Here is a 25,576-nt window from a genome sequence, read left to right as displayed (position 1 = left end):
GTTGCCAGGAAAGCTATGTTTAGTTGCCTTTTATTGAGATGCTGACGCCCCAGGCCTTTCTGTAGTCACTTGTCAGGTGAAGTGGTGAAGCTTCCCAACACCTTTGTTATTGCCTCTGGAAGATGCAGATAGGATATTTAAAAGGGAGTCGTTTTGGCCTCCTGATAGGGATGGTGGGAAAAAGTGGGGAGGCTTGAGTGGGCTCACTGATCTCATGCTTCAGCACATGGTGATGCCAGTGAGGGGGTGCCCACCATGAGCCCTTTGCCCCAGCTGTTCAGAGGCTCAGATTTGAGATTCATCATGATGATCTGCTTAGGATTTTCCTCCATCGAGTTAGTGACAAGTTTTTATTTTAGAGAGTTGTTAAATTTTTTTTTTTTTTTTTTTGGTGAGGCAATTGGGGTTGAGTGACTTGCCTAGGGTCACACAGCTAGTAAGTGTTAAGTGTCTGAGGCTGGATTTGAACTCAGGACCTCCTGACTCCAGGGCCAGTGCTCTATCCAATGTGCCATCTAGCTGCTCCAGTTAAGTTAATTTTTAAGCTGAAGAGCAAATAACAAGGGGGAGAAAGCGTTTTGGCTTCATTTGAGCAAGCAGTTCCTGGGAGAGACAGAGCCGTACATGCCTTCATCAATAGGACGTCAGGAGAGGCTCTTGCTAGAGTGCAGTCAGGGGCTTGCACACAGGTCCGCCTTGTGCACCATGTGCACCCCAGCAGCAGCATCTGACGGGCACAGGCATCCTACATGGGCACCTGGCTCCTTCTTCGGCATCACACAGTCGAGGCACAGAGGGTAGATAACCAGGCGGGTTGTTAAGGAGGAAAAACCAGCCGCCTCTCTTTGTTCATGTTGATTGTTCATGAGGTCAGCATGAGTTTCTGTCAGGGTTGGGGTAGGAGTGGAGGGGCTTTTAAAATCAGGCACGTCATACAGTTTAATTGGAGTGCCTGTTTAGTCAACATTATGATGATTGGTCATACGCTTGAGATCTGACTGTTAGACTCAAGAGATCTGGGTAAATAAACCTTTACCTGGCATTGGCCCAAGTGGGAGAGCTCCATGGTCTTGTGTGTGACCGCCAGGATGCTGTGCCTGAGAAATGGGATCGAGGCCAATGGAGACAGGGTGGGATCCCATTCACCCCCACCCCCACCCAAAATGAGTCCATTTCTGTGGGTTCCGCCCTGGCCTCGCCCCATGGAAGCAGCTTCCTGTGAGGCAGGCTGGCTGGAGAGGGCTCCTGGGCACTCAGTTCTTAAGAGACCTAGCAAAGCTTGCTGGGTTTGAGAAGCCCTTTGGCAGATGTCCCGATTCAAAGGCATCCCCTTGGGCCATGATCGTTGGCATCCCAGACCTTCAGTTGTGCCCTGATAGTACATTTCTAAACTCTGGGGCCAAGTGCACACAGGGCTCAAGGCCACATGGCCATTTAACGACTGAGTCAGGCCTCCCTGCTCGGGAGATGGAGAGGGCAATTTTACCCAACCTCCGTCTGTATGTGATCATTTTCTTTGAACCGTTCTGAGCTCCTTCCCTGACAGAGCAGCTGTTGGGAGCAAATCCAGATAACTTGAGTTAGATGTGCTCTGGCTTCTCTGTCTGCTTCTTGGAGGTGGTGATGAGAGTGCCATGAGCCCTTGGGGCCAGAGCACAGGGCAGAGGAAGGAAGGTGGGGGCAGAAACTGCCGCTGAGAATCGTTGGGTTCACTGGGCGGTGGGGGGAGGTTTTTTTTCATGGTGCTACAACTGTCATCAGGCCCTAATTTGGTTTCATCTGTTTGTGTATTTTCTTGTGTATATTTTAATAGAAAAACTAATGTGCCTATTTCCTAATTACAGTTTCACTCCTGGTGTTAAATAGCTGTGTCCATTTTCACACGTAGGTCACAACCTGCCATATTCATTCATCCAGTGATGATGAAATTGACTTTAAAGAGACGGGTTTCCCACAGGACTCTTCTTTACAGCAAGTGAGTGACGTGCGCAGTTTTTGCTTTGGGGATTTTGGATGGCAAGTCAGGTTAACCTTTTAAGAAATGTCTTCATGAGATTATAAATCTGTTACGCTTAAATATCGATGCAAATACTTCTGTTTCATAATGCTATTTCTTAGGGGGACCCAAGGTAGTATCTGAAGGGAATATGTTTATTTTGATTGTGTTTGAGGGCATGTTTTTAAATGATCAGCTCCAAATAATATTGTTAGACAATGTTAACAAATCATGGGACCTTCAATTCACCGAAGTCCTGATGATGCTTCTTAAAGTTACTTTGAATGATGAAGGATGGCTATGAAGGATGACTGAAGCTTCTTGTAAAACAAATTTCAGGAAAAAACATAAGTGAAATTTTTCACTCTCCCTTCCACTCAGTAGTTTAAGTAAAGAGCAGCAGCTTTGCCCCAGTCCATAAAAATAAAGATCTTTCTTTTTGTAAAAAAAGAACACATGGATGAAGGGTGGCTTTAGTGCCAGCCAGCCAGCCAGCATCTTGGGAGGGAGGTAAGCCCCCCAACAGTCTGCGCTCATGCTAAATCTCAGTCACACTTAAGCCCAGTGCTGCCAAGTCTAGTTTGGGCCCCAAACGTGAAGAACTCGTGACAGACGCCCTTGCACCCGTCTGAGCAGACACCCCATGGAATGGTGAGGAAACTGTCCCCAAACCTCCCTCTTTTGTGGCATGACTTTTGCTTTTCTCTCACACGTTTACACCTAGAGAAGGCACAGAGACAACATTTATAGAACTCCTGACCCCAAACTATGTATCCTTCCTTATCACAAGACTCCAAACTGCTTCTCCTTTGTTAGCATTGTGCTGGGTCTAGCTTAGACTTTAAATCCATCATCTTCATTTCCTGTCAGGCTTCCAGCTCAGCCCCGAAGCTGGTCAGCTTCCTTCTGAGTGGGAAGGTTGCCCGGCTTTTCCCAGAGAATATTCAAGTTCAGTTCTCTTCAGCATGGCCCAAGAACAGTGTGTGGCACCGCCCTCTTGTCCATTCTGAGTCCCTTTTCCATTTGTCTCACTGCTCAGTGCATGAAGTCTTGGTTCCTTGTGGACTCTTTACAGCCCAAGCAGCATCTTGCTTCTTAGCTTTGGTGGATCCCCAGCCCAATTTGACAGGCCATCAAAGCTCACCTCGCCCAGCAGTACTGTCCGTGGCTGTGAGCTCTTAGGAGATTGTCACTGTGGTGACTGCTGATTTGTCGCACAGGGCACTTCCTATTCCTCCCACTACAAAAGAGTCATATTTTCTCGTGTTCTGGGCTTTGAATTTCAGTCCCAGACTCATTTTTTATTTTATCCCTACCTGTTTGTAGTTTGTAGCAATTTCTTATGGCTTTTCCACGTTATATTTGTTAATAAGCTCTTTATAAATGATAATAAATCTTTGAGAGCAGTGCTGGTTTTCCAGCCCTAGACTCTATAGCAAAGGTGCACAGAAGGGTGTAATTGCTCTTTCCTTCCTTTGGGCTGGGAATGCCTCTTTCCAAACCTCAAACTGACAAAACTCCAGACTTAGAATTCTTGGATTGAAAAAAGACCTTATTTTTGCTCATACAATTCTGTGAGGCATCAAGTATTAAATGTGGTTTGTAGAAGGTATCTAACTGTACAGAGAATAGTTTATAATGTTTAAATCACAATTATCCTAAGTAAAATTGTTTCCATATTATAGCTCCATTGTGGGGGTTTTCAGCCAACCACAAGTGGCTGGTGACTAGTCTGAGAATGTTTTTATTCTTCTTAGGGATTATTTGCTTTGGTCACTGCTCTTTTCAGTCAGAAAATAGGGTTCTAGAAAGGCTTCCTGTGCCAAATCCCTTTGCTGGCCAACTAGCCCTCCCAACCCAGCAACCCGGATGCCCATAATCCCTGTCCTTTGTCCATACACGGGCCAGTCACTGCATGTCTGTGTGAGAGGGCAGCTTGGGAAATTAGACTGTACTGGAACTCCAAGGAGACGGGAGAGGGAGAAATAGGGGATGGTCAGTTCAGGTTCATGGGAGGGTGAGTGAAACCTCGTACCATTTTGTGAATTCTCCCTAAAAAGGAATATGGACACTGTCTGCTAGTTTGGACCGTCTGTGGCTCACTCTCTTTCTCACAATGGATAACCACAGAGCTAAGAATGTCCGTCTGAATATTAGACATGCAAGCTTCTTTGTTCCTTCTGATAACAGAAGTAGCTCGTAAGCACCGTGCTTTGCTGATCTAGTTTCAGCCCATTCTCTTCAATGAAAAATCTCATTGAACAGAAACTCACAAAGCCCTGTCTCTATAGTGGTCAGTGAATTTAACAACCCAGCTCCTTCCCCCAGTACAGAAAGGCCGGGGGGGGGGAGGGTAGGCGGAGCCAGTTGGGAGGGCCCCCAGGCCAGAGTGGAGGGCCCCCAGGTGGTGGCTCCTTGGGTGGTTAGCATGGAAGGCACTGACGGAGGCCTAGTGACATTTTCCCCTAGTGACCACCTATGGCACCTGAGGTACCATTATTGGGGGCTGGCCCTCCCTCTTCCCAGATCCATTGACTAGGACACACTTGATTGCCAAAGTTCCACTAAGCACCTCACTCCCAGAGGGCGGTGTGTAGAGAACATCCTGGAAGAATCTGCACTTGACCTTTTTGGAGTCTTCCTGAGGGGCCTCTTTAAAACTCCCTCCTTAGCTCCGTTGTGTGGCTCTTAGAAGTCCCTGATCCCCTTAGTCTGAGGTGGGGGGGGGGAGAACATCTCTGCCGTATTATCCCCTTCCCCCCAAACTTTCTGTCACTTTGTCCTCCTGAGGCAATTGAAGCAGTGGTCTGATCCCTGGCCCCCAGGAGGATCTGAGGCAGCCCCAGAGCATTTGCCCCAAATGCAGGCACACGCACCCACGTTGTCCTGGTCTGTCCTCACGACCCACTCTCAGAGGCAGCTGGAATGGACATCGTGCATTTCCTGCTGTGTGCGTGCTTCCTAACCCTTTTACAAAGACTTGTCCCATGTTGAATTATAGCGATAGTTGCATGGGGGGTGGGCTGTCTGGGGAAGACAGGCGGGGTGTGTCTAGAGTAATGGGGAGCAGGGAATTGCCCAGACGTCGGGGTTTGAATCTGTCAGTCGAGCCGAGCGTGGCTGCTGGGGAATGATGTAGACATCATGTGGGCAGTGTTCCTGGGGGGTGGGTTGGGGCCTTGGCTCCTCTACACGCTGACAGGACAGATCCCAAAGCCTGCCTTGTGCAGCCATGTCTGAAATAAGCACTGCTTTAAAGGGGAAAGAAGCTGCTCTCCAGAACGACAATCCCCGTGTTGAGATTCAGTGTTTCTGGAGCAGAAATGGGCAAATAGTGTTGAGATTATTCTTAGAATCATTATGTCACTGTCGTTGGTCCTGGGGTTGCCAGGCCTTTTCTGATTATCAGATGCAACAAATGACGTCCAATTTTATTGACCAGTTTGGCTTCAATGATGAGAAGTTTGCAGATCAAGATGACATTGGCAAGTGAGTATGCTCCCCAAGGTCCGTGTCTGTCTCGTGCAGCACTCTGCTGTGTTTCCCTGGTGTGGTGTTGGGTGGCTACATGGCTTCATCGGGAGCAGCGTGGGTGGCATTGCTTGGGGCACCCGGTGCTGCTCACCCCCTTGCAAACCCTCTTTATGGGGAGCACAACAGGAAGCACTCCTTGTAGGTCATGCGATGAGAGCAGGGTTTGTATGGAGGGGCCCAAGATCTGGGTTCAAGTTCTGCCTTGGACAACAGGGTAGATGCTTCAACCTGGATGGGTCAGTCGACCCTCTTGGTGTCGAGGCAGCTCCATGAGGCTGAGCTGCAGAGAGCCGGCTGGTGTGGGAGAGCATGTTCCCTTCACTGGAATGCTCTCCACTAAGAAATCCCCAGTTCTGGCCCAGAACCAAAAAGGGCCGTGTGTGTCAACATCCTATTGTCTAATTTCACCAGGCGACCACAGTGGCGGTGGCTGTGTGCACACGGAGTGATAGGGGAGGGTGGAAAATGGGTCAGGAGACTGGGATCAGAATCCACTCTCTGGTGCTGACTATCAGAGTGACCCTGGACAAGTCACTGCCCAACTCTAAGCGCACCTGTAAAATGAAGAGAAGGATCTCTGGCGGTACCTCCCAGGGTTGGTGTAAGGATCAAACAAGATGATGTCTGTAAGAGCCTTTTTTAAACCTTCCCCGGACATCAGTTCGTAGGGATTAAATAGAACATGCACAAGCAGGCCACACACAGTCCCCTATTTCAAAGCCTCATAGCCTATCTCAGAGCTGCTCTAGCCCGTCTGCTGGGGAGAGCCTGCTGGTGTGCTGGGGCGGAGGGAGGACATCAGGGCCGCCCACTGTTTCCAGGAGGTGCCCAAGAAAAAGGAAACCCTGCCTGGGTCTCCTGGGTCAGCAGTTTGAGGAGGCTGGTGCAGAGATGGAACCAGACCAGCCTAGAAGGAGTGGCTTGGCCACTGGATGAGAGCCCCAGACAGCCCATAGTGGTGCCCAAGAAGGGATTTGTGTGAGCAGTGCAGGGGTGAAGGGGGGGAAGATATCTTGCTGCCTCTGCACCTCCCCATGCCCTTACACTGTCCCCCAGGGGCCCTCCCTAGATTTGGTCTTTAAAGTGCATCGCCTCCCTCAGAGGCCTGCCCCTCCACTTGCACGCACTGAGGTACCTTTTAAGGAATCCTTGTACAAGGGGTTGAGGTGGTGGGCCCCATCTTGATTAGCAAGTTGTGATTAAGGAGTTTGAGTTTCTCACCCCGTGTAGTTTCATGGGTGGGCGTGTTTGTGTCTCTGGGTGTATGGGTCAGGGTGCAGACCCACGGGCAACCTGGGCATGTATGAGCAGTTTCAGATTGTACCTTCTGCTCCCGATTGTTGCTCGGTCTCAGACAGTAGCAGAGCCGTGCTTAGTTAATGTAGGAGAGAGGCTAACCCGTCCCTGTGTGCGTGCCACACTCTTCCCTTCGCCTCTCACCATCCGGAGGCAGGCGTAGCAGGCGTTATGCCAGGTCGTAGTTGAGAAAGGGGGCGTGTGTGGCAGCATGGTACAGTTCTGTGACTCTGGACTGTGAGCATTTTAACAGGACTCTGTATATGGTGGAGTTAAGATGACTCCTTGTTCACGGGGACTCAAATGTATAAACCTGTATTTTGTTTGCAGTGTTTCTTTTGATCGGGTGTCAGACATCAACTTTACCCTCAATACAAATGAAAGTGTGAGTAGAACATTTCCTGTGAGACATGATGAGAGATGGTGAGGGGAGGGAAGGAAGTTGGGAAGTAAAACGTGGCTTTCAGTCTGGCCAGGCGGTTCACATTCACCTGATTGGAAAGATTCTTGTGCAAGCATCCTGGACTCGGCTGCCCCCTAGGGTGCCCTCGGGTGTTTGTCCTGCATTAGAGCCCCCTGGGCTGTGGGCAGAACAGCATTGGTGAGGTCAGGGCCAGTAATTTCATTCCCCTAGAACCAGTTAGCACCGACAGAAACACTCTGTGACCACAGAGGACTGTCTTTTGATGTGTGCCCCTGGTGGCGAAGGGTGTGCAGAGATGGATAGTTGGGGCAAGCCAGCACTGCAGGCCGCACACCTCGGGAGGATCGTGTGCTCTCCATGAAGGAAGAACAGCCCCTTGTTTTTACCATCTAGGCTTGAAGAGAGCGTCAGGTGATGTACCGCTGTGCTCCACCTGTGGCTTGTTCAGGCTCAGGCGGGGGGCACTTTTGGGAGTGAGGTTGACGATCCTGCTAGATGAAAGGGAGACAGGAAGGGGCTCGGCTCCTAGTTGTGAGTCTAGTCGGTGACTTCCGGGGAAGGCCATGTCAGCTCTTTGCCTTCCTGTTGTGCGTGGGCTGGGCTCAGTTGTGGAGGAGACAGGAAAAGGGACGCCTTTTCAGAACATAGTGAGGGCTTCTCCGAATGACCCTTCACACAGCCCCAGACCGAGCTGCACTTATGGGGAGAGGAGCAGCCGCCTCGCGATGTCACGGCTTCCGCGCTTCCTCTCCGTCATCTCTCTCTCCTGTTTCTGTTTAGGGAAATATCGCCTTGTTTGAAGCGTGCTGTAAAGAGAGGATACAGCAGTTTGATGATGGGGGTTCTGATGAGGAGGATATCTGGGAAGAGAAGCACGTCGCCTTCACCCCGGAGTCCCAGAGACGGTCAAGGTGAGAGGTGCAGCCTGGTGCGCCCCGCCCCCGCCCCCCCCCCCCCCCCAGCTCAGAGAGTCTGCCCATCCAGCTCTTACTCTGGTGATTTCCACAGCCAGCCCCTTCTCCAAATGGGGAAGCTTGAGGCTCTGGGGTGTGATTGGCCCCCAGTTCCCCTGTAAGGTCTTCTGCTCTGTTATCCTGCCTCCTAACAGCTTAATAACAGTTAGTGACTGTTGAGTCACCCCTGACCCCGGATTTCCATCAAACTTGCCCTGATGTCCCAGCCCCATGACAGTGAATGAGAGTCTAGGGGAGCTGGCCTGTCTTCTAGACCGTTAGGTCCACAGTTCAGGATTGCAGGGCATCATCTAGATGCCTCCCAGATGCCTGGTTTTGCTGGTGGGATCCTCCCTTAAGCACCACAGAGATGGTGAACAGCTGCTCTCTCCTCGAGGGTCTACGGGAAGGGAGTGGGCAGGAGCCGGCCAGCTCCCTTTTGTCCTAGTCACCTTCGCTTGGGCTTGGACCCTGGCTGCTGGAATGGAAGGGCTTTCCCGGTCCTTGGGACTTGACATCCTTGGGTGGAGTGTGGTGCATGAGGGCGCTGTGAGAAGTGAGGAATGTGAACCCTGCAGAGAAGCTCACCACTGTAGAGCCGGGCTCTCCTTCAAGTTCTGTTGCCTTTGCCCAAGTGGAATGCCAACTTCCAGGATGGCAGGACCTTTTCTCTCTTCTTTTTATTACCCCATATTTTCCTATAATCCCACGGAACTCTGATGCTGGTCAAAACAAAATGACAGGATAAGTAAAATTTGCAATTTGTATTGTCAGCAGACCTCGCATTATGACCAGAATCAGCTGTGCATACACTTTGGTCCTGAATGACCTTGACAGCTAGTGTGCTACTGCTCAGTGCCCTAGCCTTCGAGAAACATTTTTATTGATGCCGAGGTTGGTTTTTTTTAAAGATGTTACTTAGCGCCCCCATTGCTAGGGACATGGAACCATCGAGCCGGCAGGTGGCCTTAGCCAGGAGCCTTGAAGGTGCTCCACACCACTGCTTCCCCTCCCCACACCGTGTCCATACTTGTTTTCTGGAACCCCAGGGGGTCTTTGCCCTTCATGGCAGACCAGCTGTGTTTGGACTTTTCATTTACTGGTGTCATCATTTGTAGGGTTGTGCTGCAGGGAAGCCTTTCTTTTTATTGTTGCCTTCCTTGGGGGGGGGGTCATTTAAAGAGTTTTCTGTATTGAGCAAATGACTCAGTCGGTCGGGAACCTTGAGCACGTAACGTTTCTCCCTTCAGTTCAGGGAGCACAGACAGCGAAGAAAGTACAGACTCTGAGGAGGAAGATGGAGCGAAACACGATTTGTTTGACTCCAGCAATGCCCACCCAGAGGACAAAATGGAAGTGGATTTGAACGAACGTGAGTGGTTTTCATTCTATCCTCCCTGAGCTTGCAGAGTCTGTTCTGGAAACGTTCTGCCCGCCTTTCCTGATGCCCACTTGCTGCTGGCCCCCATCTCCTTCCTCTTCCCCCTGCTGGCACAGAGTCATACAGGCGTGGTCTCCACCACACCCCAAATCCAGGGTTCTCTGCCCTCAGATGAGCACTGTCAGATTTGGGGTTCCTGGATACTCACCAGGTTTTCTCTGTGTCATGTTCCCAGAGGTCAGTCTCATTCAGTGTTCTCACCCGCTGGGCTGTGCCTTAGTCCTTGTGTCTCCTACAAACATGTTCCCCAGACAGGGTCTGTGTGCCTGCCTCGGGGTCATGGGTCCAAGGAGATGTCACTGAGAGAAACTGACGTATTTGGTTTCCAAAGTCAGCTGGACCATGATCAATGGACAGTCAGTCCTGACAGTGCCCGACACCATTTGTGCTCCTGCCTTCCCTGGGCCCCTTCTAAGGAGCAGGTGCATGCATATTTCCAAGCCGAGGTCTGTGCAGGAGCCCAGGGGCCACCCGGCAATGAACACCAAACCCCAGGAGAGTATGTGGGCCTGACCCAACATAGGTGTCAGGGAGCGCTTCAGCCATTCTCCTTTGTTGCTGATGCTGGCTTTGCCCCCTTTCGTAGCACCCACTTGGTCAGCCAACTTTGACGTGCCCATGGAGACAGCACACGGTGCCAGCCTTGACTCGGTGGGGTCTGACGTTTGGAACACAGAAGAACCTATGCCAACTAAAGAGACTGGTTGGGCTTCGTTCTCTGAGTTCACATCCCCATTGAGGTGAGTGTGTGGGCCACCCACCTGGTTTTCCTTTGGGGGAGGGGCTTATTTCATCAATTAGACTGTTTCTGTGTATTTTCTTGTCATCTCCCCATTCATGTCATCATGAAGTGAGAATTGGGGGTAAGAGCATCATTAATAAGCCAAAAAGGATTGCACTGAAGCGTTAGAGGTGGGCCTGGGTCCAGGATCCGGAGCCTGAAATCAGATGGGTTTTAAAAACCAGCATCCTGGGTTGTGCAGCCAGTACCGAGGCTAAAAGCCTGTGTCGAGGTGGTTTGGAAGAGAGCCCCGTGACCAAGAGGGCTCAGTGTAGACACTCCAGGCGTTGTGGGGATGTGGGGACAGGTAAACATGGAAACGGGTTTTTTCTTGAATTCTCTCACACCTTCTAAGTCGCACTTTGCTGACTGCTGCTGGGGATGTCTGTATTCTCTGTGGGTGTTTTAATATGGCTCCCAAATCCCCCTGGATCACTTGTGTATTAATGACACTTCTAGATTTAAAACGAAAAAAGGGAACCTGTTTATCTCTGCTCGGCCCCTTTGGAAACACGTCCCCCATCAGCCACTGGGAAGTGACAGTGGCAGCCTATGTGGGGACCCAGCTGTTGGGCAGCAGCAGACTCCAGCAGGGAGCTGTGAGGGGACAACCATGGCCCGTCCTGGCCTTCTGGCCTTCTTTGAAGGGGGGGAGGGGGGGTGGTCACTGATGTTCTGTCCTCGGCTGGTGGCTTCTCGAGGCTCATTGATTCAGACCTTGTGAAGGTTAGACCAGATGGGTATCGTGCTGAGTTCTCCATGGACTTCACCCCACTGGCTAACCTGTGAGATGGGGGCCTCAGTGGGGTGATGAGTGCTTGGCATCCTGGTGGCTCTCCAATACCACACCTTATTCTGCCTTGGAGTTCTTGCTGAGTTCTTGGGGAATTTGAGCGCCATTCGTGGGCTTAACGTTTGCCCAACGTTTGCCCTGCAAGTTGATTTGGCAAATGTATTTATTACAACACTATTTTGCCTGTAATTAATTTCTGTAATTAACTAAATACTGGAAATCATTTTCACTTATTGCTTGTGGAAATGCTGTTGTGGCCATCTGGAAGATAGCACTTTCATCACTTATCCCTGGTGGGTGAGACAAGAAGAAAACTGGTCCTCGGGAGAGGGGTCTTTCCTTACTAGGTAGCCCTCCCCAGGAAACTGAGGCAGCGAAGCCCAGGGAGGGTCAGGACACAAATTTGACAAAAGACCCGTGTGGTGTGTCCGCTTGTGTCGTGTTTCTTCCCCGCGGCCCTGTGAAGGAGGACACATGACACTGTTGCTTTCCTCCCGTGGGGCTGCACACAGTCTGCTTCCTGGGGGTGGGTTGTAGACCCTTTAGGTGGTCCTTTGTCTGCTTGGTCTTTGCTGCGCACCCATCTAGCGTGAACCTGTGTGGGGAAGGCCGCTGATGAGATTTGGAACCTCTCTTTGGGTTTTGAATTTCCCATTTTGGGGCCTCATTGCTTAGATTACCAGAATAGGACTTCACATCTCTGGTGCCGAGAAGGTAAAAGCCTGCTTTTGACTGTCTGTGTAAGAACGGGATGGTCTGTTATAATGCTTCCCTGGAAGCAGGGCCTTGACTAGGTCCTTCTGAGTCCCCTGGGCTGGCTTGAAGGGGCTGTGTGAAACTTCTCCTGGGCCCTCCCATGTGAGGTCAAGCAGTCCTTCTGTAGCCCCTTGTCATGCCTCAGGAAGGGGCTGGTGGCCAGTCTTCTTGTGCTTTTGCCACTGCCATCTCTCCGTTTTGGACCTCGGCGGTCCCCCGGTCCTGAGATGAGCCTCTCACGACCCCTTCCAGCCTGGACCACTCAGCCCTCTGTTCGTATGTGCTTAGGTTGTGTCTGTGTGGTCTCCCCTGTAGCCTGTAGGACAGGGTCTTTGTATCCTCGAGTCCTGGCACACAGTGGGCACTTACTAAATGGTGGGTGGTGGAGTGATTGATGGAGAATGTGTCCTAATTCCCCAAACATGTTTTTTCTTAAAAGTACAAAGGATTCTTTAAGGAGTAATTCTCCAGTGGAAATGGAAACCAATACTGAACCAGTGGACCCCTTGACTGCCAGCGCTGCGGCCCTGACGGCACCCCCAGAGGGTAAGTACCAGGCAGCCCTTAGGAATCATCAGAGTTCTCAAGGGGGACCTGGGGAAGGGAGGGGAGCTCCTCCCAGAGCAGGTGTTCTGATCAGCTTGTGTAACCTGACCGGTTTGTGTTTGTGCTCCCACTGTTTTCAGTCGTGACCCTCTCTTGGGGTCTTCTTGGCAGAGATTTCCTTCTCTGGAACATCTTACAGGAAACTGAGGCAGACAGGGTTAGGTGACTTGTTCAGGGTCACACAGTTAGGAAGTGCCTGAGGCTGGATTTGAACCGCAGAAGAGAAGTCTTCCTGACTCCAGACCCCATGCTGTGTGTGAGGTGGCGCCCCCTTCTGCCTCTCAGAGTTAGTAACGTATCTTTAGAAGGTTCCCTTAGAATTCATTTACTCTTCCCTAGTCTCTCAACTGTGCAGTTTTTCAGATTTTTTGGAGTGGCTGTTACATTGGACCAAGAGCGGTACAACCGAGCTCTCTTGTCACGGGGTGCCCAGCGTCAGGAGGTCCCCTGGCCCTGTAGGGGTGGGAGCACCACGTACAAGTGAAGAGGCCAGGGTCATCTCTTCACCACAGCCCGTCTCTGCTATTTGTGGTGTGCGTCGTTGCCAGGGGGGTGGTGCCCGTGGGGTCCTGGCTCCCTTGGAGCCACTCACAGGACACGCCACAGGACACCCGGCACCTCTGAGAGAAATGGCATTCTCAGCCGGATCCTCTCTCTAGCCCCAGGCAGTGTTGCTATGGACGCCACTTCTGATGGAGAAGATGATGCAGAAAGTGCCGACAAGGTAACGGAGACAGTGATGAACGGCAGCATGAAGGAGACGCTCAGCCTTACGGTAGATGCTAAAACTGAAACTGCCGTCTTCAAAAGGTAACCATCCCCGGAGTGTGCTGGCACTCGGGCTCAGGGAGGAGGGCAGCGGGCGGGGCACCGGCAGCTCTTTGGCCCCTTCCGCATCCCCCAGAAGCCCACTCTGGGAGTGCGTTCTTGCACTGCTCCTAGAAAGCACGGCTCACTGCCAGGCCCAGGGATGGTGATCTCTCGGGTTCTAGGTGCAGGGCCAGCCGGATCTGTGGGGGGGGGGGGGGGGCTTTAATTTCAGAAATAGCCAAAAGTAGCAACTAAGGAGAGCGGTCTGGTCGCTTGGTGGTCACAGCTTCCGGCAGCATGGAGGAACCCCGGGGGTCGTGTGGAGGTTTTCCCCTTGACCACCCCCCCCCAAATAATTAAGCCCTGTAGTACTAGGTCCCCCAGAAAGGAACACAGTATAGATGTGTGTGCTCAGCTGAGGGGGTGATGCCGGTCAGGGGGGTGGGGAAGGTTCCCGGCCAGGCAGCTTGGCTCAGCTGGCCTCTAGGGCCCTTCACTGATGGCATGTGAGGAGAAGCAGCCTGCCAGCTTTGAGGTAAACTGTGAACTGCAGGCTCCTGGGGGCCGTGGGGGCAAGGGGGTTCCACTCCTCAAAAATAGCCAGCCTCGGGTCATCCTTGACTGAGGTAGTGATTGGTTAGCCCGGCGTGAGAGGAGAGAGAGCGGCTGCTGCTGTTTCCAAAGCCCCTCTGGGTCCCACCTGGGCGCTCCTGCCCATTTCAGGGGATTGGCCTGAGGGCAGAGTCTGCCCAGTTTCACCTGTGCCCAAGACCTAGACTCCCCACAGGTTTCTAGGCTGTGTCACCCCAGGGAGGGCTGGGGATGGGGTGAGGACGAGGAAGCAGGGGGGCGCTTCAAGCCCGTGATGACGGGTTAGAGAAGTGTGGGTGAGGGCGGAGCTGGGGCTTTGCTGTTAGCCTGGACAGAGGCGACCTTTGGCTCCTGAACCTTTGATCTCGGATGTAGATAAAAGCCTTGGGGGCTGCTCGGGGGGATTCCCAGGTGAGACCTGGCACAGCCAAGATGCAAGCCTAGAACCCCGGGGCCCCCAGGGAAAAAGTATAGGAGGCACAGCTGCCTTTGTTCCTTTGGGGAGACATAGCTGGGCTTTGTGGGGTGTTCTGAGGGAGGTTCTTGGAATCAGGTGCAGCAACTTGGAGGGGAGAAGATGTGCCGGGGCGGGCTTGGGCTGGGTGGCCCCCAGGATCCCTGTGGATTTTCCCAGCTCAGCTTTTCCTTATAGAGACCGTGCTGCATCAGCCTTGGAGGCTCCGGGGGGGATGAGCCCCTGTGTGTGCATGACGCACCCTCTCCTGCCCCCACCCCAACCCCCTCAATTCCCCCCCCCCCCCCCCCCCCCCGTTTGCTATAGTCATCCATCTGTGCCACGTCCGGTGTTTGTCCAATCGGATGCCGGCCCTGAGAAGCCCGTTGCGTTTGGTGAACGCGTGTGGTGTTCTTGTCGCCTGTGTTCTCGTGTGCCGAGTTCTCTCTGTCTGAGCTGAGGGCAGAGACTGATTCGGTGGGTTTGTTCTGTTGGTAACAGAATGAGGGTCGAGGAGTAGGTGCGCCCCCCCGCCCCTCAAGAGAAAGTTTCGCTGTCCCTCCTGGGGCGTGCTGGGGCCCCCCTCCCGTGGCAGGAGCGGCAGGGGCCGAGCTGGGGCGCGGCTGGGGGCCGCCTCTAACCACCGCTATTTGTTCCTTCAAACAGATTGAGGTAACACCTTCACCCGTCTGTTTCTAGAAAGATAACGTTTTGCCCATGCACGGTAGAGGATATGTTGTGCCCAATCCCTAATTTCCGAGAGTATTTTGAAATGTTTATACATTTCTTTTTCTATTTTGCACACTTGGCTTCAGAGTGTTGAAATCCTATCGGTATGTACGCTCTCCTGTGACAGCCAGCGGCTTCCCATCACCCCCTCGTGGTTCTCCTTGTCGTGCGTCTCCCTGTGCCTGTGTGTGGCCTTTGTTGTTGTCCCCTCCCCGAGCATGCAGAGCTTGCTGCTTGGACTTGCCACGGCAGCCGTCCTCCAAGCCATTGCATGTGGCCTTGTCCCGCGAGCCCCGCTCGCTCTCCTGGGTCTGGGTGACGCCCTAATGGCCGCTCTACCTTCTCTCCTGCAGCGAAGAAGGAAAATTGTCTACCTCTCAAGATGCTTCTTGTAAATATGTGGTGGAGGAGAGGACGGAAGGTGCTGATGCCAGTCCTGCTGCTTCCCAGCCAGCCGGGCTGAGCCCAGAGCAGAGGTAAGAGGGAGGGGGGGCCGCCAGACACACCCCACGTCTACCTTCTCAGGGTGGGCCTATGGGGAGGCGTCTTCTCTTGGTTATACATATATACTTTTGTCAGCCCTGGAGGGAGGCCAAGCCTTGTTTATAGGTGGCCCTGATAGGACACGCAGCCGTGGGTGAGAACAAGGAAGCCCACCTCTGCCCAGGCCGGTTGTCTAGGGGCAGCATCCCTGGACAAAGCCTTCGGGGCTTACCAGAGCAGAGACACAGCCGCAACACTCCATGGAGGCTTTTAGGAGTGGCCACCACTGTCCCCTCACTGGCCAATGTCCCGGAGACCGATGGAGAAGCTCACAGAGGAGGTGGTGATGGACAGCTCAGGGACCTGCGCTCCACAGAAGGATCTCCTGGTCTCCATGGCCTGACCTCACGGTCGCTGCTCAGCCTTCACAAGCCCTTCCTTGCTCCCTGCACAGCCTGGCATCACAGACACGAGCGGCACAGAGCATCCCGAAACGTGCGCTCGCTGCTCCAGGCTTGTCCAGGAGTTAGGGAACATTTATTAAACACCGACTGTGTGCCGATCACTGAGGATGCGATGCAGAGCAAGAGAGGGGAGAACACACAGAGCCGGGCACGAACTGGCTGGAGAAGGGTCAGCCTGCAGAGGGCAGAGTCAGGGCTGGTGCGGAAGTGGCCTCGGGGCGGGGGGTGGGGTGGGGGGGAGGAAGAGGAGAGCAGTTCCTTTGGAGTTTGAGATGCCTATGAGGGCCTCTAAGAGCTGGGTAGAGGGAGGGTCAGGGGAGGGACCTCTGACCTGGGTGTGGCGCGTCTATCCCATCTCTGCCTTATTTGGATGTAATTTCTGTTTCCCAGTGGTCTGAATCACTCCTGCTTGGTCAGCTGTCAGTAGCGCTTATACCAACCGATTTTCTGACACCCATCCCCTGTCTGAGCTTTGAAGACCTGTTTTCTAGTTATTTACTGACCTTTAACCAGCTGGAGTAATTGGAGAAGCAGAATGACATGGAAGATGCTTAAATTGGGAGAAAAGTTCATTTTTACCTTGAGTGGGTGACGTGACCAGGAGCAGACACCAGAGGGCGCTCCAAGCCCAGCATTTTCTCTACCAAATCGAATGCCACCCCATGCCCTGTTTCCTGAAGGGAGGGATCAAGGCAGGGGAAGGGTTTTTTTGGGGGGGTGTGGAGGAAGCACTGATGAAAAAGGCCGCTTTAATTTGTAGATGATGGTGTGTTGACACAGTCTTCAGATACTGGGGGCATCTGTGAAAAACCAGAGGGGTTGGGTTCATCCATACCCCATTCTCCCCCCTGCACTTTGCTCCATCTGCCCTCTAACGCCGAGCGGACTGGCCTGTCTCCTCTTCCTTCTCATGCCCGTGGGCCTTTTGCCGGCTCTCTCCTTCATGTCTGATGGCTGGACACTGCTGTGGCAGGTGGAGTGCTGACCTCATGAGGCAGGGCACCCGGGTGCAGCCGGTGCCCACAGACAAGAGACAGTGCTGGGCATGCAGGGTGCTAGCACACGGCGGACTCTGCCTTCTGTTCTATTGGGATACTGCACCAGGCCAAAGGTGTTAGTGGCGGATAAGCTGGGGAGAGGGGGCCCTCCCAGTTTAGCAGTAGTAAGTCTTGTCCCGTGCAACTCAGTGAAAGGGCCTCCTCCCAGCCTTTGCTGACCCCTCTGGGCCCCGCGAAGAGCACTAGCTCCCATCTCTGCAGAGCACTGTCTCCTGTGGGCCTTTCAGACCCCTGGTGAGGGATGGGCTTTAGCGTCCTGGTGCACAAGCTTCCAATGGGTCTCTGAAGTCCACTGACCCTCCCGGCTCCCTGACCAAGCCGAGCCCTTGGGGGAAGAAGTCTGGATACTGCCTTCCGTGCCCCAAGTCCTTGGCATGGGCTGTGGCCTTCATTATCCTCCTTTCTTAGAATCATTGAGAGGAAGAAGGAAGGAAGAGGAGCTAAGGAGTTTGGTTTCTGTGACCCTTTCCCAAGGTGGAATTTTGGTGGCAAAAGGCATCTCCAGGGGACCTTTGGGATGACCTTTCCCCTGGCCCATACTAAGTTCCTGTAGAGCAGCAAGGTGATACAGTGGGTAGAGCGCTGGCCCTGAAGTTTAGAGGACCTGAATTCAAATCTCAGCTCAGACACTTACTAGCTGTGTGATCCTGGGCAAGTCACTTAACCCCAATGGCCTTAAACATCTGGGGCCATCTCCAGCCATCTTGTTATATAACTGGCCACTGGACCCAGATGGCTCTGGAGGAAAGTGAGGTGGGTGTCCTAGCACAGCCCTCCCTCACTTCAGTCCAGTTGAGTGCAGGTCATGACATCCCCCCTAATGTCATGGTTCTCTTGGAGAATGAAGGACAAGCACCCACCAGGTTCCTATAGCACCACTGGGGCAACAAGCCCTTTTTGTTGCCCACCTTGAAGCCCAGCGCCTTTGGCTCTTGTGGGTGGGCACTGATAGAGCTGAGCCACCTCCAAAGTCCCCAGGGTATAGAGCTAAGCAGCGGTTCCCTCAGTTTCCCTTTGGATAGGAGTGGCTGGAGCAGGACCTGTCCTTCCTCATGGCAGGAAGGGTCCCCCTGCTTTCCTTACTCACAGAATGACTCCTTTGGAATCAGGGTTGGCAGGTCTCCCTCGCGGGCTCGATGAAGCCTTTTCGGGCCAAGCCATAATGGTGCTTGGGTTCAGTCTCAAAGCAGTCGGGTCCTTGGTCCATCAGGATTCCCTTCGGATGTCTGAACAGAGGTGGCGGGCTGCTGGCAAGGAAAATCCTTTCAGCTGCTTGGCAGCTGCTCATTCTATCCTCTCAGGACCCTCCAGGGATCCTGGTCCTCCTCCGGCTCCAGAATTGACCCTTCTAGGGGGAGCCTCTAGAAGCCAGACTGAACACCGTCCCCGACTTAATGTTAGGTTGAAGTTCAGTACCGGAGGCAGGTTCACCTGGAGATGAGATGACTCACCCAGCAATCAGAACACTCCCAGTACCATGGGAATTTGTGACCCCAGTGCCAGGCAGCGAAGCCATCAGTCCCTCTTCCGCTGGGGAGAGACCTCCCAGGGGCCTCACAAGTAGCACAGATGAGGCTGGACCGAGAGCAGAACTTTCCGACTCAGAAGTCTCCAGTGGCTCCATATTGGTTGCCTCTAGGAGAATAGCTGGAATCCTCCTCTCCTCAGATCTGGCTTTGTAGTCTTAGTTCATCTTATTTCCCTTGTTCCCTCCACATGATACTTCCTCTTCTGCCCTTCCAGCCTCTCCTGAGGCCTTTCTGGGTCCTTCAAGGGATCAGTCCACTCTCCCTCTGGGGGTGTGCTCCTCAGGGGCAGGGACTGTCCCCACAACTTACTGAGTTAGGTGACATTCCTCCTCTGGGCCCCCTGTCTTCCTGTTCTCCCCAGATGCTGCTTCCTGGCCCTAGACCCCAGCACATGGATGATTCCAAGTGTAAATGTTTCTGCTCAGCTCAATGGGTCTGATTCAAGTGCCCTGAATGTCTTTCTTTTGGTTCTTTAGGACTGATCAGCCAAGCCTTTTAGGAGAGACCTCTGTTAACGGCCCTGTATGATATGTAATGTCTCCTGCTGTTGACTGAGGACTCCAGACTGATAGCCATGGGTTAAAAACGTGTTTATTGAGGATTTCATCCAGAGCCTGTCCAAGCCAGTCACTGCTGCACTAACTTTGCGAGGGATCAGGACCAGCAACGTTTATATTCTAGATTTGAAGACATTGTACAGAGAAATTCAGAAGTGTAAAAATCTTGCACATTGACAGATACCAAGCATTTTTGCCTATGTTTATATTGTATTGTTAGGAATCCTGGGTGGCCTGTGGAAAAAGACCTTGCCCCCCTTGTAATAATAGTAGGAATACTAGAGTTCAAATGGCTGTAAGATTAGTTTTATAAAAGTGAATTCACAGATCTATTGTATTTGAGACATGACTATTTGACAATTAGTGTGACCAAAGTCTTTAGGCCGTTTTCATACATTTTTTCACCTTGTACAAAATTCTGAACTCATTTTTCTTCCAGGTTGGCAAGAAGTTGTAGGATTGAAATGCCCTCTAAGGGTTATTTTGGTTGTTCTGACTCTCAAAAGTGATTTTAAATAAGAAATTTTGGGTGTTCTTTTTATAACCAGTTTTTAATTGGTAACTGTTTTCTGTATTGTTTAAAACAGATCAAAATGTAAGTCTATTGGTAGAGATTTTAAGTATTTATTGCTACAACTTAGTTGACAAATTGATGTTACTGTAAAGCCATATGTTCTGTTCAGTCTTGTTTGCTTGAAATGATTCCTCACGCCAATGAAACACTAGGTTATTTGGAGTGGATATGTATGGCTTGTGGTTTGGGGTTTTGGGTTTGTTCTTTTGGTTTTTGGTAGTTCACCTGCCTTTTAACCCATTCATTCACCAAATTGTACCTTGTTAACCAAGCATTACAAATGAACATTTCAGAACAATCTGCATATTTATAGTACTCTACTCGTATTAGGCAAATCACAGGAGTCAGTGCACGCACTGCTAATGGAATTAGCATGCGTTCATTTTTTTTGGGCATAGCATTTTCAAAGTACAAATCAAAATTGGGCACCTGAGCATGTTCATTGTTTTCCTGTACCTTGTGAAGTTTTCACTCGTAAATTCTAAGCCAGTGTATTTTTTTAGACCTGGTTTGTGTATATATAGTGATTATGGATACTAATTCATTGTAATTTATAATTTTCTATGTCAGTATAAAAATCCACCCGCCTTCTCCAACAGCAGAAGAGATGGGCCGCATGTCGCCGTGTCGTCCGTCTGGTGAAGGGGTCACTCCTACGTTACCTCTTGCACTTTTAGATGCAAATCAATTTTTCATTTCTGTAATAGAAAGTTCTTCACCTATTTTTACGTCATTTGTTTTTTCCTGACCAGTATTTAAAACCAAAAGGATACTCTGAACGATGGCCAACGATTTTTTAGAAATAGCCTCCCAAGCAGCGTGCCTAAACATTACATTACATACAGAAATAAAAAAAAATCAAATGTATGACGGCTTATTGCTTATTCCTTTTTCCATTTCCAATGATATCGAAACGACCCAGGGATGTCCAGAAGCAGCCCCACCCATTCTGGGAATGGAGGGACTCAAGTCTGAGAGCTCAGATCCCTAGGCCGGGTGGGTCATCATTGCCCCTGCCCAGGTGGACTTGGGAGTGGCCCTTTCAACAGTGACCATTGTCCTCTGGAGGCGATCCAATCCGTGCGCCCAGAGGCCTTTGGAAGGATGACTGTGGTGACCAGGGGAGGGGCTGGACTCTGTGCCTCCCTTCACTGGCTGGAACACGTCCCCATCCTGCTTTGGGTTCCACAGCTGCCTGTGGACTTGCTCGAGAGGCTGCCGGGGCCCTCCTTCCCCTTACCATGAGGTGGCCCCATGAGGCAGAGTTTGGGGGTTTTCCTGTGTAGTGGAGGGTCAGACAGGAGGAGGAGAAGGCGCCAGGATGGTACGAGGCTGGACGGGTTTTCATCCCCTTGCTTGGTGTTTTCTTTTTCAATGGCTGCGTGTTCTCTGCTTTGGGAAAACATCCTGCGTCATGAGACCGAAGTCATAGGAAGTGCGTTTGTGAAAGAAGATGAAGCCTTCTCATCTGGAGGTTCTGGCATTCCTTGCATGATGGTCAGCCAGACTGGAACAGCAGGACATGGAAAAGGCCTCTGGGGCTAGGGGGGAGAACCGGCATTCAGGGACTGAGCATCGTTTGCCTCGGAGCCTTCTGGACAGTCTTCTGAGTAATTTTGTGTGTTGCTTCAGAGTCCGAGGTGAAATTCTGCAAGAACTCTGCCCTCTTAGCCTTTGTCTGGCTCTCCTTCCCGTCTCCCAGGTAGGGGTGTGACCCTCGGCGGCTTGCTGGATGACCACAGGGATATCTCAGCGTCTCGGCTCCTGCAGGCAGGCAGGCAGGCGATCATTCCCTGGGCTCTCCCCTTCCTTGAACCCACAACTCCACATGTGCCTTGGTGGTTCTGTCCACCTGCCTGAGTCCTCAGGCCAGCACTTGGGTCTTCCAAAGTCAGGCCTTCATAACCATGTTTCCAGTTTTATCTGTCCTCTGTGCTCTCTTCTTGCCAGGGTGCCGTCCACTGGGGCCAATAGTCTGGGCTCTTTGCCATTTGCCCAAGACCATCTGACTCCTCATTGCTCCGGATGTTCCCCTTGTCTTCCCATTTAGATCAGAACTCCCGGCAGAAGCATTTCTGTTGTTGGGCCAGGCAGGCCTTGTATCCAGTAAGCGCTCAATTGATGCTTGTTAGCAGGCAAGATGGAATCAGGCTGGTGGCTCTTCCTTTGATAAGTCATATGCTTTTAGAAAGAATCTCATGCCTTTTGGAGTGAGAAAGCTAATGGCTCCTTGCTGGTGTATAACATTTGTGTAGCACCTTACTGTACTTGCGCCTGGGGTTGCCATTTTGCAGGTAGAGGAAGGAGAGACTGACAGGTTAAGTGCTTTGCCCAGAGTCCCACAGATAGTGTTAGGATTTGAACCCAGGCCTTCCTGACTCCACGTCCATTCCTCTGCCTTGCTGCCTCTAAAACAGTCCTCACTACCACAAATCACAAAGTTTCCTGCATGGTAGATTACAGGGGTCGGCACAGCTAGCCCAGGAGAATATTTTAGCATCCTCACCTTCCTGCCAGGTAAATGAGCCTGAAGACCCGGCGTATTTTTTCCACGTGTAGCAGAAGTCGGCTTTCCTAGCCAGGCCTTCTTCCATAGTGTCCATGCGGCCAGCCACCATCATGGCTCTTAATGAAGGCCAGCGGTGCCCACCCCTCAGGTCACCTGCTCTGCAGAATTCCTGCTGACCCGCCTTTTCTGGTTGCTTCTGGGCCTCTGGAGCTCAACAAGATACTGGGAGGACACGGCACCAGTTAAGCTTATTACTCAGAACTCTGATCTGCGGGTTGCTAGAGACCGCATGTCCAGCCTGGGAGCCCCAAGAGCCCGTGTGTTGGGAGTGAGTTAGTCGGTGAGCCTAGAGGGGATTCTGCTTCAGCTCCTGACTCTTGGGTTGGAGTTTGGGGCTCAAGTTACCTACGGGCCTCTGGGGAGGCAGGAACAGAGCACTGAACGCCAACCTGGTGCAGATTACAACGTCCAGTGGAGGACGATGGAGCCGGATACCCGAGTCAGGCTTTGAAAGGGAGGGCCCTTGGGAAGCAGTGACTGCACGAGGTTAATTCCGTTAATTCCTTTCCTCTCTCGATTATCTCTGGTTTATCCTGTCTGTATCTCGTCTCTACACAGAAGCAGAAACGTTATTTGTTCCAGTTAGACGCTGAGCTTCTCGACAGCAGGGACTGTTTTGACTTTCTTTGTTTTCCTAGGCCTTAGCACAGTGCCTGGTCCATAGTGGGCACTTAATAAATGTGTTTGGACTGACTTCCTGGCCTTCAGATTCTTCTCTTCCCCCTGTTCTTCAGAATGCCTCTGCCGTCCTTGACTCTATGAACTGTCCTTTCAGGGCATCACAATGGAAAGAAGTGATTTGGAGTTGGATCCCAGGCTGCCACTTCAGCTGTTTTACCTTAACTTTTATGTTTGTGCGTCCCTTCCCCTATGGGCCTGTCTCTTCGTTGGTAAAATAAGGCAGTAAAATGATAAAGCTTTTGAAGTTCCTCCAGTTCTAAATGTATGAACCTCTCCTGCATCCTCAGTCTCTCCTATTCTTGTAGCCCCTTTCAGTCTATACATGTGCTCGGGTGTCCCCTATCTTTCAAAAACCCCACCCACCTTCCCTTGAGCCATTCACCCCCTCCAGCCACCATCTCGTTTCTTCCCTCAAAGCCAGGCAGCGAGGGTGTGCTACATTTGGAGTCTGAAGACCTGGGTTTTAATTGTGTCTCTGCCTTTTCACTTGTAGAATGCAATGATTCCAGCTACTAGGGCAAGAACTCACTATTCAACAAAAACTCCTAGGAGAAAGCAGTCTGGTAGAAACTAGGTATAGACCGTCATCTCACACTGTATACCAAGATAAGCTCAAAATGGGCACATGAATTAAACATGATGAGTGACATCAGAAGCAGTAAGTTATTGGAGCATGGCGGGGGTGGGGGCGGGCAAAGAAGAGGTAGGTTCACAGGAAATAGTATTGATTGTTTTGATTACATAAAATGTAAAGGCTTTTGCACAAACAAAACCAATGCAGTGAAAACTAGAAGAAAAACTCCTTACAAGTTTCTCTGATAAAGGTCTCATTTCTAAGATATATAAAGAATTAAGTCAGACTTGCAAGAATAAGTCATTGATAATAAAGGCCAATGGTTATGAGCTGGCAGTTTTCAAAAGAAGAAGCCAAATCCATCAATCGCTGTATGAGAAATGTTCTAAATCACTAATAATTAGGGAAATACAAATTAAAATAACTTCAAGTCCATTGGATTGGCTAAGGTTACAGAAAAGGAAAATGACAAATGCTGGAGGGGATGTGGAAAAGAAGATGCACTGATGAATGTATTGTTGGTGGAGGTATGAATAAGTCCAGCTATACTGGAAGGCAATTTGGAACTGCCCCCCCAAACTATTAAACTGCATACTCTTTGATCTAGTGATAACCTCTACTCAGTCTATACCCCAAAGAGATAGAAGAAAATGGAAATGGACCCAGAATATTTATGGTAACATGTTTGGGGTGGCAAAGAATTGGAGCCTATGGGAGATGTCCATCAGTTGTGGAATGTCTGAACAAGTTATGGTATATGACTGAGATGGAATGACTTGTATGAATTGATGCAGAGGAAAGTAAGCAGAACCAGGACAACAGTTTATAGAGTAAGAGCAACATTGTGAAGAATAATCAATTTTAATACAGTGACCAACCATCATTCCAAAGGACTCATGAGGAAACATGTTATCCACCTCCAAATAGAGAACTTAGGAACTCAGACTAAACTGTATTTTTTAAAAATTCTTTTAGGGGGCATGGTTAATGCAAGGATTTGTTTGGGGTGACTGTGTTTGTAATGGGTTTTGTTTTTCTTGCCTTCTCAGTGGGTGGGAGAAGAGGAGGAGGAGGGAGAGAATTCAGAACTGAAAATAAAATTGTGTTAAATGCGTGGGTTGTAGAAGATTATTTCTAAGGTGTGCGCAAACTCAAAATCTAGTCTCTTGATCTTAGTCCATTTTTTTTTCTCTTTTTTTAAAATCTAGTCCATTCCTTATCATTTCCTCATGGCGTAACTAGGGCAGGACCATTAATGCTTTCTCCTCATTCCAATATAAAAGAAGGTGCTCGATTACCACTCCACCCTAATGGTCCCCATCCTGCCCCCTCTCTCACACAGCCCAGGGTAGAAGGAAGCAAACAGTCATCCTCCACCTCCTTATCTCCTCTCGAGTTGGGGGCTTCTGCTTGTTGGCAGAAGCCAAGCTCTAGTTGGTGAATTGCTACTTCCTCCTCACAGCTACACCCAGAGTGGCACAATAAAGCCATAGGCTGGGAATTCTGAGGCCAGCCTTCTCAGGCTCTGTAATTTCTATTTAGAGCAATGCACATGTTCTTCAACCACTCATAGCCTGTCTTTTTGCCCCACCATTCACACTAAAGCAGCTCACTAATGATCAGTCTCCTTCAGTGCCCTTTGCTCTTTGTCCTTGACTTGTGTAGTATCTCACTATTGGCCATCCTCTTCGTTCCTTGCCTTTTTTCATTCTCCTGCCTCCCTGAAGCCTCTTCTGTCTCCCTTTCCTGTCTCTGAAATGTGGGTGTTTTCCAAGATTTTCCCCTTGGCCACCTTCTGTCTCTACTGTCCTCAGGTGATCTCATCCACTCCCATGCTTTTGATTATTAGCTCTCTGTAGAATATTCCCAAATCACTTCTGGGGTGGAGCCAAGATGGTGGAGGAAAGGCAGTGAGCTCTCGAA

General features: G+C 50.9%; 1 protein-coding gene across 9 annotated transcripts in view; it reads left to right on the top strand.

Moving 5' to 3' along the window:
* PPP6R3 (protein phosphatase 6 regulatory subunit 3) overlaps positions 1–24,767 on the top strand; it is a 100,721-nt gene extending 75,954 nt beyond the window's left edge. For 4 of the 9 annotated variants that reach the window (XM_043973403.1, XM_043973402.1, XM_043973399.1 and 1 more), the window contains 11 exons: positions 1,889–1,975; positions 5,388–5,485; positions 7,157–7,211; positions 8,031–8,161; positions 9,454–9,575; positions 10,231–10,384; positions 12,414–12,520; positions 13,240–13,390; positions 15,251–15,268; positions 15,518–15,640; positions 19,175–24,767. In XM_043973403.1, the coding sequence (XP_043829338.1) occupies positions 1,889–1,975; positions 5,388–5,485; positions 7,157–7,211; positions 8,031–8,161; positions 9,454–9,575; positions 10,231–10,384; positions 12,414–12,520; positions 13,240–13,390; positions 15,251–15,268; positions 15,518–15,640; positions 19,175–19,226 (1,098 nt within the window). In that variant the 3' untranslated portion in view covers positions 19,227–24,767. The remainder of the gene's footprint in view (positions 1–1,888; positions 1,976–5,387; positions 5,486–7,156; positions 7,212–8,030; positions 8,162–9,453; positions 9,576–10,230; positions 10,385–12,413; positions 12,521–13,239; positions 13,391–15,250; positions 15,269–15,517; positions 15,641–19,174) is intronic. The other 5 variants (XM_043973407.1, XM_043973405.1, XM_043973408.1 and 2 more) reach the window with 5 other exon arrangements.
* Positions 24,768–25,576: the final 809 nt, after the last annotated feature.

Source organism: Dromiciops gliroides, chromosome 6 (assembly GCF_019393635.1).
Source record: "Dromiciops gliroides isolate mDroGli1 chromosome 6, mDroGli1.pri, whole genome shotgun sequence".
In the NCBI taxonomy this organism is placed as follows: Eukaryota; Metazoa; Chordata; class Mammalia; order Microbiotheria; family Microbiotheriidae; genus Dromiciops; species Dromiciops gliroides.
This window is presented reverse-complemented; position numbering and strand designations above follow the sequence as displayed.